Genomic DNA, 15,890 nt, shown 5'->3' with positions numbered 1-15,890 from the left:
TTTAAAAATGAAAGTTGGCTAAAAAACAATCTTAAACAAGGATAGGGATTATCAAATCAAATATGCCTGATATTTATCAGTCGTTTTTTTATTGGTCTTTGTATAAAAAGACTAGCTGTTGCCCACGACTTCGTCCGCGTGGTTAGAAGATATAAGTTTGATTTATATCTGCATTGTTTTTTCCACATTTTCCATTGTATCTTCGCTCCCATTAGACGCAGCGTGATGGTTTATAGCTTAAAACCTTCCTCAATGAATGTTCTATTCCACACAAAAATATTTTTTCAATTTGGACCAGTAGTTCCTGAGATTAGCGCGTTCAAACAAATAAACAAACTCTTCAGCTTTATATATTAGTATAGAAAGATTGTTCACAAAAAAGTACCTAAACCAATAGAATAAAGAATATTTACCTACTTTTTGTATACGGTAGTACATGTCTAGTTTATATATATGTAAAATTAATTTCAAAAGGTCAATATCCTTTCTTGTTGGAGGTCCTTTCACTGCTGTTGTATAAATAAACAAGGTCGGTTTATTATTAAGTCTACATCAAATAGTTATTAGGATTCTGTATAACATGCTTGACGTAGTATTTTTTTCTGTTTCATACAATATGGTATGTTTTGCAAAGTTCAATCTCTAAGCTAGGACGATAACCTTATTATAGTTCATCCGGTTCGTAAATGGTATTTGACCTTTTTTATTTTTATTATTATTGATCTAAGTATGTACATAGTTATGATAATCGCGTATGTTTATTTTTTAAACAAAGTTTAGGTCCGTATCTTTTGTTTTACCTATTATAGTTTGTGTTTTATTCTATTTAAAGTGTTTTGAACTTACACTAGCAGTAATAAACAAAGTGATTGTTTTCTGCCTATGAGAAAAACAAAACACACTAACAACACATAATTTCTTAAACACAATGTAGGTATTTAATGTCAGTAGCTGGCTATACTTCATTCTCACAATTCTTCTTAACAATAGTTTTATGACAAACTAGCTGTTGCCAGCGACTTTAGAAGATATAAGTTACGATTTATTTCTGCCCTGTTTTTTTTTTCCACATTTTCCATTGTATTTTCGCTCCTATTAGTCGCAGCTTGATGGTATATATCCTAAAACCTTCCTCGATAAATGGTCTATTCCACACAAAAATATTTTTTCAATTTGAACCAGTAGTTCCTGAGATTAGCGCGTTTAAACAAACAAACTCTTCAGCTTTATATATTAAAAAAGTAAGTATAGATTAGACAAAGTAGCACATAACTAATATTGTAATTGTAATTGTAATCACTATTAGAATTGTATGCGAACTAATATGCATACACGTATATGTTTCGCAAAAATTTGACTACGAATAGTCCACAGTGTTAAAATTAAAATTCAATAAAGACGTCGGTTTGTCGAATGTCAAATGATGGTCACAGGTTACGATGCCGTCGCTTATTTATAGCTTGATTTTAAGGGAAACGCGATATAACCGACACCGAAGCGGGCGAAAAGCTAGTTAAAAAAATAAATGAACTAAAATTATCATACTTAATTGTGTGTGATGCATATCTCTGAAGAATTGTGATTTGTTATTCATCAGGCAGATGCACACAAGTATACAATGTCATTACCTGTTATTATTTAAGATTACAGTCTTCACCGGGTCATGGTTAATTTGAATTTAATACCGGCGCCTAACCTGTATTTTAAGTGATTAAGTAGCAATAATGCGCACTGTTAATGAGAATCGTAAATTAAAATAAGCATCAATGTGCTGCAAGAAATATTTTTTATTGTTTTTCTATTAACAAAAAAAAAGCAAAAATTAAACAAGTTTCGTTATAATCATTAATCATTAAAATAATACAAAAATAACATTAACTTCTTTCAAGTGATTTAAAGCAGAAATAGATTTTTATCTTATTTATGGCACATAAAAGCAATAGCGAAAACGTGTCTTAGCTTAGCATCACACTAAATATGAATCAATGCTGTATTAAATAAGAAATTCAATTTCTTCGATAAAGTAATGATTATGCTACTAATAGTGGTAATATTCGTGTACCCTCTGCAAACCTTCAGTAAAGAATCTACTACCACTAGAAAATAAATATACCGCTCTCAACGTATGCTGCGCTCACGCTTCCATTCTGCACTAATATTGATTTGAAAGTAATCATACAAAGTGTCGTATACAAAATACAAAAGCGAATTAATTAATGAAGTATAAAACAGGGATCTTCCTCTGTCCTACCACAATGCTGTGCCCTACGGGGTCCATAATTGTTCATTGTAGCTAAAATTACCACCTGTAACTACATTATGGAAGCAATAAAGTATTGAGTATTATATATTGAGATAGTCCATCATTATCCATGACGGATATTCAAAGAAATTGTTTGAAATTTGATTCTTGAGCACGTGACTTCTCGCGACGAGCGGAAACGTGTTTAATCATTGACATGAAGCCTGTCTCACGTTCGTTTCCGCTTCCTACTTGCACTTGCTTCAATAGACTAGTTTCAGTCTATATTCGATGCAATAATTAGGTTTAATTGGAAATATGGATATTAGTCAGGATTTACGTATACAAAAAAGTATTTGCACGCTTCATAAGGCACATAATTGAATGGAAAAATAGGTAAACAGTATTAATGCTCACATTTTTAGCACTTATTTAGTTATATTTTATGAATTAGCTTTTTACAGGAGAGTAGGCTTCACTTTTCGTTCTTTTTCTTTCACACATACGGCAGCGTCGGATCGCTCCTCCCTTTTAAGATAGGTATCCTTTTTCCTCTGAACTTCCCAAGACGTACACTTTTTATTAGCTACTCACATTTCAGATTTTTTTCTCTTTTTCAGGAGTGCAGAAATTTTGAATTTCTCTGGAGGATTAAAATCAAATTACACGTTTCCTAAAGAATTTTTGTTTGGAGTATCGACGGCTGCCTTCCAAATCGAAGGAGCATGGAATGAAGATGGTAATGTTTTTCCCGAAATTATCTATTTAATATCTCTTAAATATAATTAGTTATTTACATGGTTAAAAACAATGTAACCGCAAATCATAGTTAATTTTCTTGGCTGGTCTGGTTTCTAAAATGTGTCTGTGACGAGGTCAATGTTGATAAGCCGAGTAAAAATATGTTAATTACCCACGTTTAAATAAAACCGTGGGTCTTACAATTAGCGTTACCCAGCCTTAGCATATTTAATTAATTATATGACTTCACATTACATTGACATAATTATTTCGGTATAATAATAAAAAATATATGGTTACAGGAAAATCAGAAAGCATATGGGATCACCTGGTACACACGAACAAAAGCTTTGTAAAGGATGGGTCTAACGGTGACGTGGCGGCCGACTCCTACCATCTTTACAAGAGGGACGCTGAGATGGTGCACGAGCTAGGCGTCGACATTTACAGATTCTCCATATCCTGGCCTAGGATCTTACCGACCGGCCTCACAAACCAGATCAACGAACTAGGCCTCAAGTACTACAGCAATCTGATCGATGAGCTGTTAAAACGAAACGTGACTCCAATGGTGACGATATACCACTGGGACTTGCCGCAAAAGTTGCAGAATATAGGAGGATGGTCGAACGCTCATATTGTAGACTATTATACAGATTACGCTAAAGTTTTGTTCGATAATTTCTCCAGCAGAGTGAAATATTGGGTGACTTTCAATGAACCGATGCAGACGTGTTTGGAAGGCTACGGCGGCACGTACCGCGCGCCGGCATTGAACCGACACGGCATTGCCGAATACCTCTGCGCACATAACCTTTTGAAGGCGCACGCAAGCGTCTATCATCTCTTCAACGAGAACTATCGCCATGTTAATAAAGGTATGGCGAGATTCTATTTTCTAAAAATAATTTTAAACTAAACAATTTTAGATTGCAAAATTTTAAATTTCCTCATTTTTTTGTGACAAGAATCTCAGGCAAATGATCATTAGTAGATACGTGGTATCAGAACCAGAAATTATAAAGTTCTTAATTGTTTGTTTTTTAGGTAAAATTGGAATGTCCCTGGATTCCAATTGGGCTGAACCAAAGACTGACACACCCCAAGACAGAGAAGCAGCTGAATTATACCTCAAAACACATGTTAGTATCCAGTGTTAATATAATATTCTTTGTTTAATTACAGTTACATTAAAGATAATGTGCTAATCTTGCACTGATATGACGATTACGAAAACGTGTGTTATTCTGAAATTATAATGAGAAGCAGGTATTTAATAGTTATGGGTACATACACAATGCTGGTAATTTTGGTACTGATCCACCATTGTCAGCAATTACGTGCTCATTTGTCGTACATTCAAAAGTATTTGTTAGTAAATCGCTTACGTCTGCATGATATGTACCTATTCACAAAGTATACTGCTATTAACAAAGTTTTGTAAAGGTCATACATACAGACTCGCTGCAATGTCATTGTGCTCTAGATCAATAGCAAGAAAATTATGTTATTATTGATATTTTCAGTTAAATATTCATTCTAAGGTTTCACGAAAATATCTGGTACCAAAAATTACTTATATAATATAATATATGGTATATCCTGGGAAAACTCACACACGGTTATCTGATCCCAAGCTAAGCAGAGCTCATGTTATGGTAACCAGACAACTGGTAAACTTACTTATATATTTCTAAATACATACATATTATAGGAAAATTACATCCAGACACCAGAACAAATGATCATGCTCATCACACAACATTTGTCCTGGGAATCGAACCCACGACCTCCGGTATAGCAGTCAGGGTCGCTAACCACTAGACCAACAGGCCCGTCTATTGGTTATTAAATTAACATTGGTATAATTCCTATTTTTTTATGTATAAACGACTAGAGCGTATTTATCGAGATTGCCCGACTAGTTACGAACCCAACCGAAGTCCTCCATCATTAGGTAACTATTACGGCGACGGGGTTACCAAAACTAGTTAGGCAATTTCTATAGATACTCATGAGTAAAGCGTAAAACATATAATTGCTATAAATACTTCTGTAAATCTTGATGATGTAACTGGGAGGGATACGATTCTTAATACTGTCACACAAAACAATAATGTTTTGAATAGTAATCAGACAGATGCTGATTAAGAGGAAGGAACTCAATGTACGTAACCATAAAATAACTATACTATTGCAAAATAATAGATACTGCAAACAACAGCATTAAAACAAATATTGAGAGACAAGAGACTTGAAACTATACATGTTATCATATATCTTTTAGATAAGCATGAAAGATCTAAAATTGATTCAGTCTAAACGATATTGTAAACAGTAGACATGTTATGTCCAAAAATACGTACGTGTTAAATATGTATAATGAAGGTAGATAACTTTTTTGTAAAGCCTCTAATGGTATTAGACATGCCAAATACGTTGGCTAAGTAGTAGAACTTGTGAAGTTGGGCCCTGTAGATTCAGCGTGTGGAGAGTCAAAAGCCGGACTCTGCATTTGACGACCTCCGTGGTCGAGTGGCGTACGCACCAATTTCAAGGTGTCGCTAGCTCTGAGGTCCCGGGTTCGATCCCCGGTCGAGTCAATGTAAAAATTCACATTTCTACATTGTCTCGGGTCTGGGTGTTTGTGGTACCTTCGTTGTATCTGAATTCCATAACACAAGCAACTTTAGCAACTTACTTTGGGTTCAGAACAATGTATGTGATGTTGTCCGCATTTATTATTATTAGATCTGATAACTTTTTGACATTCCCAGTAATATGTGATCACCACTCCAAAGTCGCAAGTTAGATCCCCGCGTAGGACAAGCATTGGTGTGATCCACATTATATGCTTCACCCGAGTCCTTAATGTCAGAGGTTTTTTTTAACATGAGTCTATAAATTAATTTTATTTATTTCTTCAGCTTGGCTGGTATGCGCACCCCGTCTACTCCAAAGAGGGCAACTATCCCAAGGAGCTCATAAAGCTGGTCGACGAGAAGAGTCTGCAACAGAACTACACCAGGTCTCGTCTCCCGAAGTTCACACCTGAAGAAGTGAACTACTTGAAGGGAACAGCCGACTTCTTTGGCTTAAACCACTACACTACGTATTTGTTGTCCATGGCTGACGGAGAAGTAGGAGCTATACCGTCGCATGCAAACGATGTTGGTATTGTAAGAGTGCAGGATCCTAAGTGGCCTTCTGATTCGTCATCGTCGTGGCTTAAGGTAAATTAAATATTTTTTTGGTTGTGCATAAGTAGGAAAATAGAGGATTACCCTACCTACAACCTACCTCCACCGTTTTTAAAGTAATGTTGCAGTTGTCGAGCGAGACTTAACAGCTTAACGTAGAGCGCTGTCTCATTTTCACAACTACAGAAATCTTGTATGTGGTGGTAGTTTCCAGGGAACGTACGAATTTCAGTTTAATTTGGACGTTTTATTAAGCTTGTTAAAGACGTTGGATACAAGTAGTGTAACACGTTGCATAACATCACGTGCAACGAGATGCGCAACATGCTGCTTATGACTGTTATATACGTTTTTAAACAAAACACCCTACGGCTGTTGAGAACATGCCGCGTGTCAAATGTTGTCTTGTCACGAGGCTTAAACATGTCAAAAATATGTTACGTAGTTTTTTTCGAAATAGTAAATAAATAGCATCTACAAGTTGATATAAAACCATTTTCTGCATATAAAAAGTAATAAAGCTAGTAAAAAAGAAGTTTTGTATCTGTAAATATCTTACGATCTTCACTGACCTTGTTCGGTGTGTTGAACCATACAATATAATTAAAAAAGTTTAAATAATATTAAGATTTATGTAAACTTGTTTTATAGCACCTAATATACTACATATCTTTTGAGTTCACATGTACTCAATTAGCAACAAAGAAAGAAAATAGACCGTGCATTCAAGTTTAGAACGTTCGTTATATTTGCTTTTTTGTTTCTTTTTTCAACGTTTGCCAATTCTTTTTACAAAATCGAATCCATTTTTCGGGCTGTACGTTTTAAAAAAAATACTATTAGATAAAAATACCTCTTCATTTCTTTCAGGTAGTGCCATTCGGCTTCAGACGTCTTCTAAAATGGATCACGAAAACTTACAACAACGTTCCCATAATAGTCACTGAGAATGGTTACGCTGACTTCAGCGGGCTTGAAGACAAAGCTAGAGTTTCGTACTACAGCCATTACCTGAACGCGTTGCTTCATGCTATTCATGAAGACAAGAGCACTGTCGAAGGGTACTTCGCTTGGAGTTTGATGGATAACTTCGAATGGGACGATGGATACGTGTAAGTATACCTTTGATAACTGCTGATGAATTTAGACATAAAAAATGTTCGTCTTATCCAAGCTAGGATAAAGACAATTTGATGACTTCACGGTAGGTCGCTATGATTTCTGTGGTGTCTGGTATGGGGTAGGGTAGGTTGCAGTTAGAGACGTATCTCTCCGTTTTGCCCAGGGATCAAAAGTTCATAAGGAATGCAAAAAAGCAATGGAATTTGACCCCACATACGCAAGGCAGTTAGATCACGTTACGTGCGATAACGATATTCCTTTTGTGTAGTTTTTCATACAAAATTCAATGTCTTCAATAGCATCGACGAAAATTAAAAAACGTAATTGTATAGTAACATAGGGCATGGACATTGGCTAGTGCCGGTTTTTCTATTATATTTCAAATGAGGATGGTGATTAAGTGTAGCTAGTGTCAGGATGGTGTAACATCTTGTAAGGAAATACAAATATTTTATTTTTGCATACATTTGCGCAAGATGATGATTCGCTCAGTTGAAACTATTTGAATAATGATGACTTTGAATGTCTAAAAAAGTATAAATGTATAAAAAATAGCTAAGTATGGTTGGCAACGAGAGTCAATGAACAAACATAGATCGATTAATACAAAAAATATCTGAAGTCATTCTTTATTCTCGTTTTCGATTTTCTAAACCATCGGTAAATGATGTCCTCGTTACAATAATAACTTTAAAACAATATTATTTAAGGGTTTTGTGTCTAAAGGCTGTCAGTCAGTCTATCTGCCTTTGCGTTCGTTACCAGGCCGCATCTCATCAACCGTGACAGCTAGACAGTTAAAATAATTATGCTGGTGGAGAACAAATTGGATTTTGGGTGACCACAAATTTATTGGTTACCCAACCGACTTGTAAATCTTTAGCCGATTCGTACGGAACATTCAGTTTCGCAAGTCCGATTCGCACTAGACCGGTTTTTAAGCAAATCAGATACCTTTTAAAGACTTGTTTGTATTCTTTAAACTTGTCTTAACGTAACCTATTCTCTGGAAACGCATTAATAAAAGTGAATTGTTTTACAAAGCAGGTAATTACAATACACAATAACTGTTCATTATATGTATTTTATCTCTATGTACGTAAATACCGAAGAGTTTTAATGGTACTGTTGAACTGTAGGCACAGACTGCTATAGATCTCAAGGTCTTCATCGGAGTCTAGATCGCTTTTTCTCCTACATACCTAACATTGACGTAGGTCAGGCTAACGTCAATATGACTAAACTGCGTCACATTTTAAGGCGCACTTGAAAGATAAGATAAGATCAAAGTATTAAAGTAGATAATAAGCAAAAGTAGAGTTGTACTTAATTGTTGGTTTTTTGGTTCCGGTCACTGAAATAATACACTTGGTTAAATATTTACTGGAAGTAATAAATAAGTTATCGGTACGGAAAATCCTATGGTTCTCTAAGGTTAGGTTTTTTATTTCTTATTGTTACCTGTTTTATTGCTCATTCTATTTTGTGAAAGTCCTTTATTATTATTTCGCTAGGTAAAAACCAAGTCTATAGACTAATAGTTATGGTTTTATGTGTGTTTGTATTGTACTTATATGGTAAAATATTCATCTCTTTTGTGACGTCATGTTCAAGTCAATTTTGGCAAGTTTCAGCGTGACTCATACATTCAATTGCATAGATAATGATGAGTACTGACGTACTGACGTAAATAAACCCGAAGTATATAAAAAACTATTTACGTTTATCTCTGTATTTTTCCATCGATGACAATACCTTGAACTAATAACTGTCAGATTAAATGGACGTCCATTTAAAACGACTAATTATTGAAGGTGGCATAACTAATAACAATTTATTATTATTTATGATGGGTCCATCATGCGACTAACAGCGACATCTCTTGAGCTATACTTAAGTTACATCTATGTTGTTGTGAATGATCTAACTCTAACAAAAGAGGTTTCATATTTTTAGTTTCTTGCGCTGTTACTAGATGTCACTGGCGTCAACAATTAGTAGTTTGTTTTAATATGTTGTTATTGTACTGGCTGATCCAATATCGATATCATTTACTAACTAGACTATCTATTTGTTTATATTCGTGTGGTCTAAAGCGTAGATAACATATCTATTATCTGATTCCTTTGTTTTTGTCAGGTTTGGCTAAAATAGTTTTCGTACACTTTTCAATTCCAGAGAGGTCTTGGCTTGGAATTCAGTTTTGTTATATAAAATTAAAAGTTCTATTTAAAATATATTTCTAGCCAGAACTTTTTAAGACTTAAATTGATTATTAAATCTGGGGCACGCAAGTCTTGTTTTATCGGGAGTTGAAACCCACCCTTAACATCTGAGTTATAATCTAAAAGCTTCAAAGTAAATTTCACCAAACCTTAGGTCGATGACCATCAACTATCTCGAATAAGTTTTGTTATCAGCATGATAAAAATAAAATCCTAGAGTGAAAACAATATTATGTCCATCATAGTTATAAGCACAGTCACAGCAGGAGTCGGTTAACGACCGATGTAAAAAATTGTGTTTAGATTTTTTAATTATGTGTCAAAAATTGAAATTATCGTGTAAAGCCTCTTTTGTAAGGTCTCACCAATTTAGTATTTATTAGCTATGTATACATCGATGACTCCAAGATTTGGGATACAATTTCGGTGAATTATTTTTGTTTGAAGCGGAACCTTTAGTAGTTATAAAAAAAATCTCGTTATATTGTTGACTTTTATGAGCATTTTTTTTTCTGGGCGACGATTATGCATTTAAAATTATTCGTTCTTAGCGACCGCTCGTTGTACCCCTCTAGGATATTAGGTTGACCAGATATTACGAAGTAAATCTGAATACTAATTATTAAATAAAAGTACAGAGGACTCCCAAATAAACCAGCACTTGAGAACAAATAGACCGCCTTTTGACAGTACCTAGCCGATATGATAATATCGTTTCAGTTTTGTTTTTTTACTTCCCGGTACTGTTTTTTTTTAAAGATTGTTTATGATTTGGTAAATTCAGGTTGTGTTAACCGACTACTGTTGCTGGTCGTATCAACAAATTTTCTATTCATCGCTTGCAGTATACCATAGTTCCTATCTGAATTTTCATCAATGTGATATCATTTGTCTAGCTGGTGCAAGGATATAACGCTTACAGACAATAGAACTCAGTTCTAAACTGCGACAACGGCGTGCCTGAATTTAACAGTTATGTACTAATTAAATGCAACGAGAGGGTTTTCCACACACCCAGTAGTTTCCCGTTCATTTAGTTTCTGGTCTTTTGCCTCAACATATTATATTAATTAAGTACGACGTACTTTGGTACACGCAGAAGTAATTAACATATTTATCGAAATGTCGAAACATTGTTTTGATAGTTCGCCGTATTTTTTTTCACTATTTAGGTATTTCTTAGAAGACCAGGTGTCTGTAATAGTTATCGAAGACAGGAAAGGTTCTTATGATTAGACTTGTAAATTCAACCTTTGAGTACATATTTCCATCAACGTTTACTCATAATAATTTCCCTTAATAACGATGAAATAAGGTAGTGAGCCTTTAATTTTATTTCTTAATACATATTTTCACAGAATCACTTATTCAAGCCTTAGTAAGATACTTCGCTCCAAGCTATAAACAGTACAATATTTAAGGTCGGTATTCAAAACCTATTGTCCAGGGCTTAAGCTGCAAAGTGCATTGTTTGAATTGCAAACAAGATTCTCTCCGCTGAAATAGGCTTACAGGCACAAAGTACAGTCAGATGCAAAGTTATGCATACAAGACCAAAATACTGCATCGCATTTCATTAGTGGAGGGTATTTAGATAGAGGTATGCCTTTAGGGCGTTTTTAAACAATTTAGGTTATGTCCGAGAATTTCGCGTGCGTTGAATTTAGAGTTTAATAATTTTACAAGTATTTTCGGTGTTTAATATCGATATTTAACATTAATATCTTCTTAATATTTCGCTTCACTCAACTGTTTGTATAAATGTCTTAAAAGTTGCAATTTTATTTTATAAGTGATTGTGGACAATGTCGGTTTCGGCTAAAGGAAACAATGTTATGGACTTTATGCGTGACACCTAATTCCATTAATTACCTACCTATTTACAAAATATTTAGATTTCTTTAATGGAGTAAATTGAAGTAAGATTTCATTTAAGTCACGTTAAAGTTAAGTTATTTTGACGCCAGTTTTTCCCCTTGGTGATGCATCGCATTATAAATCCAATTTTCACTGTCTTTATCAAATACCTCAACAATGGTTATTAATTAATCCATTATGAGCCTAATTATATTTTAATAATACCTAATTATCGTTTTGCTATCTTGATATACGTCTAATTTAATTTTAATTGACCCCCACAAGGATTCTGCTTACGTAAACATTTTTTTATCTATGTTAAGCTAAGTTTGAAAACTCCTTTTCTGCTACCTTTTTTTTTTATTTGGAATTTAATCCTTGTGACGCATGGGTTTTCACAAACATACAATTCGAATTCACAAAGATATCCAGCCTCAGCTGGGGATCGAAACCCTGACACGTCGCGTTCTTGGTGTGCCATTGTGTAGCCAATACTCGGCTATCCGTGCATAATTTATTTTGAAGCAGTATAAAATTGTTAAAGTCTGTTGTTATATTTACAATAGAACAAGAGTTAAAGTTTGTGTTCATTCATAGCCTGGTTCTATAATTTGATGTCTAATTACTGAATACCTTTTTATATTTTCTCTAAATCGTTAAGCGTAGACGATTGATGAAGTATGTATTTATTATTTCACTACTATTTATACCTTGGTATTTGCATACTTTTTGAAAACAAGTGGTCAAAAAAAATATTTACTTATGTGTGTTTGTTTCCGTTTGATTCCTCGTTATCTAATCACGTGAGAAATTAAATATCTTTCGGAAGCCCTTCGGAATCATAAACATTATCGATGTTTATGATTTACGTTTGGTTTACGTTTAATTTAGAAATGCGAGTCATATAAAATAAGACCAGAAATGCAGCGGAAAATTTCTTATCACCGTGAGACGGATTTAAAAAGTTTACCGACTCGTGCAACGATAAATCTGGTGTAATGACCATTGTTGGCTGCAATTCGTTTCACTTCTCTAACTTTGTAATTATCCTCATTACTACTTTAATAATGTGGTTTTTCTACCGAGGAATATAATAGACCGTTTAGCCTGTCCATTTAAAAGTTGACATTTGAATAACGTGCCAAACAATATTATTATTTTTCGCCTTGTCCTCGTGATAAATGTTGCAATTAATCATTTAGTGTGAAAGGCATTAAGGCCATGATTTGTTGATAACCTATTTTTTTTAACTGCTATTATAAAGTAAATTATCTTGATGAGTTACGATTATGTTGCCATGTTTTTCTACTGTAAATCTCATAGACAGGTGTCTCTTTTTATTTTATACTTCAATTCAAGGTTCGATGTTAGAGAGGAAGATGCAATGAAGTTTCTTGTTGGGTGTGAAATAAAACACGTGAATCAGTCAGAAATGTCTAATTTCACTCTTTTCACAGTTGTAAATGCATTTGCAGGTCCCGCTTCGGTCTGTATCTGGTTGATTTCAAGAGTCCGAACAAGACTCGTACGGCGAAGCACTCGGCCAAGCTGTACTCGGAGGTGATCCGCTCGCGCTCGCTGCCGGCCCACTACGACCCCGAGGACTTCACCGCCTTCTCCGGCACGACCCTACTGGCGCCCACCATCCTCCCTCTACTGTGCCTACATAGGCTACTCTTGTAATAGTGTCTACAATACTTTATACAAAACTGTACGTTGTTACACTATACTATGCTAAAGTATATTAAACTTTAAGTATCAATATCCTTAACTGTCATTCCAACTTGCTTGATCCCTTAAAACACATTAAAGTAAAGCTTATGCTAAACTAGTGAGAACTTATCCGGGCGGTGTCGAGCCTACGCTCAGTACTCGACGGTGGCGAGTTTCTTAGCGTTGTCTCGCGCCACCTCGCGCTTCAGCTGCGCTTGGATGCTCGCGAACGACTTGCCCTTGGTCTCCGGCAGCACCGCCAGCATGAACACCAGCCCCAGGAGCGAGAACGCCGAGAAGCCCCAGAATACTGTGTAGATGTCGTACGCGTCCTTTACCACCTGGAAAGTAAACTTCGTATTAGAGACGATTCATCACCGAATATGTATTGTATACAGGAAATATTTTTTTTTAAATTTATAAAAAATAAAGTGCTTGTATTAGGATATTATTGTTTATATTGATATTGTAAATATTACTTTATAATTTTCGTATGTACAAAAATATTTGATAAATGGGACTTTGTTATTTTACTCTATTTGATTTATTTTCACTCTCCTGCATCAAAATCTCATATTTGGATAGTACCACTCAAAGCAAACTCACCTGGAATAGTTTTTGGACTGTGAACATGGAGATGCCAGTGTAGATATGAGCGATACAGGAAGCGTACAGCTTGACGTTGGTCGGGAACATTTCTCCTATGATGACGTAGGGTACCGTCGATAAACCAATAGCGTAGCACACGATGTAGCAGAGCAGAGCAGCGAGCGGCAACCAGTGAAGTTGTGACACGGCGGCCTTGTTGACGTGATCGAAGTAGAAATATGTACCAATTGTACCGTTCATGAGCCCCACTCCTAGAGCTGATAGTAAGAGAAGTGGCTTCCTGCCCACTCTGTCCACGAGTATTACGGATAAGACGCAAGTGGCGACTTGAACGCATCCAAGAATGATAGACTCTTGGTAGGGCTCCATGGGACCTATGCCGCCAGCCGTTTCTAATACTGTGCCGTTAGGAAGTATAGTGGTGGCACTTGGGTTGGCGGTGCAGTTGAATATGACTTGAGCGTAGGCCACGACAGCGGCACTGCCACACAGCTGTTGTATAGTAAACACTCCCAGCGTGATCCACATAGCTTTTCTATTGGTGGCTTCAGTTATCAAGTCGCTCCAAGTTCCACGGTTCTTCATATCTTCTTGAACGTTTAATTCTATGCTTTTGAGTTCAGTTCTTATATCACCACTACGTAGATTTCTAAGGGAACGTTCAGCCCTCTCACTCTGTTCGAACTTTAAGTAGTAGTAAGGAGATTCGGGCAGAAAGATGAAGGTAATAACAAATGTGATGGGCAGGATCAAGTTGATGGCGGCGAGGGTCTGCATCGACACGAACGGACCGATGCAGTACTGGGCAAGAATTCCGACCTGGAAAAATACAATGAGAAATTAGTTTGGCACTTGAGTTTATAACGTTTACTTTACTCATTTGCATCCATATACAATAGAGGTTACATCATTACTTGATATGATAACGAGGTTGTACGACTGTGACGATAAAAAATATTTTAGGTTTTCTAATAATTCCACAATTAACGTAATATGAGTAATGCTCTATTGTATAATTTGTGAATGCATTCTAATCTTCAAAAGATTGCAACAGGCTTACGTCAGCTCATTAAGATGTATATAAACTAAATATTTTATAAACATGATTGCAGACGTTTCGAGCTTATATGAATTGCGGGAAACCATGCGGACTGCGTAATTGTGGTAATGAGTCACGTTTCATGTCGGAGGCTCGTGTGCACGTTGTCTTAATTACGTGCAAATAGAACATACAATGGGAAATAAATTGTTGTCATATACGATCATGGTATTCATGGTGAATAACTTCTGATTAAAGGCCTGGACAGTGATGTTGTAAATGGTACGAAATGACTCTCCAACATAATTTCCGAGGACGTTGTGTGTCCTCGCGAGCAATTTAATTTTCTGTAACTAATAGTGACGGCCCTAGTGTGTTCGTATAATGTGTTTTATGGTAATATCAGTCTTATCACGTGAACATTTTGTGGCGCACGATAAAAAAATATTATTGCGTTTATTTTTTTTCGGTGTATGATTGGAGAAGCCACGAGTATGTTGTAGTAATGATACGAGAGTGATTAATTTGATATTTATCTTTAATTTTATAAATCTAGTAATTGATCATTATTCATTACACTTTAATCATTACGATTTGAGCTGTAACTATTTAGCAGGGTACTGATTTAGCTAGTTAAGTTCTAAACTTTCTAACAATACTCCACATACTGATACAGAATACGTGCTTCAGTTGTATACTGGAGAATTTCTGAGTACCATCGTCGATACAACAAGATGAACGTAATGTATATAGTGCAATGCACTAACAAAGGAAACTGTACACCTGTTGGTTACAAGTACGTCCACACCGTACACCGAGCGGTTCCACGAATATCATTTAGAAATCGCATATCTAACTCTAAAAGCAGAAAGCGAGCTTATGAAATAGGCAACAGAGCATGGAATATGTAAATACGCTGCGATAAGCAGACTGTGCTCCATGAGAAAGACATAATTGGAATAGCTTATTACGTCGCGAAGGATATCGTCCATTAGTTAAACTTATCCTGAGTGAATAATTGCAATGAGATGGAATTACTCAATTATTTCATTGAACTTGATCAATTGCTGCGTCATTATAGCCGACATTGATCGATCACTTGTAAACAGAGCTCTCATATTATGACAAAAACTCGGCTATCG

General features: G+C 35.5%; 2 protein-coding genes across 2 annotated transcripts in view; one reads left to right on the top strand and one right to left on the bottom strand.

The window, feature by feature from the left end:
- Nucleotides 1–2,810: 2,810 nt before the first annotated feature.
- LOC113507011 (myrosinase 1-like) lies at nucleotides 2,811–13,151 on the top strand (the record flags this gene model as incomplete). Its single annotated transcript, XM_026889868.1, has 6 exons — nucleotides 2,811–2,981; nucleotides 3,286–3,861; nucleotides 4,031–4,125; nucleotides 5,911–6,216; nucleotides 7,054–7,295; nucleotides 12,863–13,151. Coding segments are annotated over 6 exons (1,598 nt in total), but the record flags the coding sequence as incomplete, so codon positions are not given.
- LOC113507012 (facilitated trehalose transporter Tret1-like) overlaps nucleotides 12,810–15,890 on the bottom strand; it is a 22,377-nt gene continuing 19,296 nt past the window's right edge. The window contains exons 3-4 of the mRNA XM_026889869.1: nucleotides 13,707–14,528; nucleotides 12,810–13,441 (exon numbers count right to left, since the gene is read on the bottom strand). Coding sequence (XP_026745670.1) covers nucleotides 13,253–13,441; nucleotides 13,707–14,528 — 1,011 coding nt within the window. The 3' untranslated portion in view covers nucleotides 12,810–13,252. The remainder of the gene's footprint in view (nucleotides 13,442–13,706; nucleotides 14,529–15,890) is intronic.

The sequence above is a fragment of the Trichoplusia ni genome, unplaced genomic scaffold (genome assembly GCF_003590095.1).
Source record: "Trichoplusia ni isolate ovarian cell line Hi5 unplaced genomic scaffold, tn1 tig00000228, whole genome shotgun sequence".
NCBI classification, from domain to species: Eukaryota; Metazoa; Arthropoda; class Insecta; order Lepidoptera; family Noctuidae; genus Trichoplusia; species Trichoplusia ni.
The sequence above is the reverse complement of the archived record's forward strand: the minus strand, read 5'-3'. Positions and strand labels throughout refer to the sequence as shown.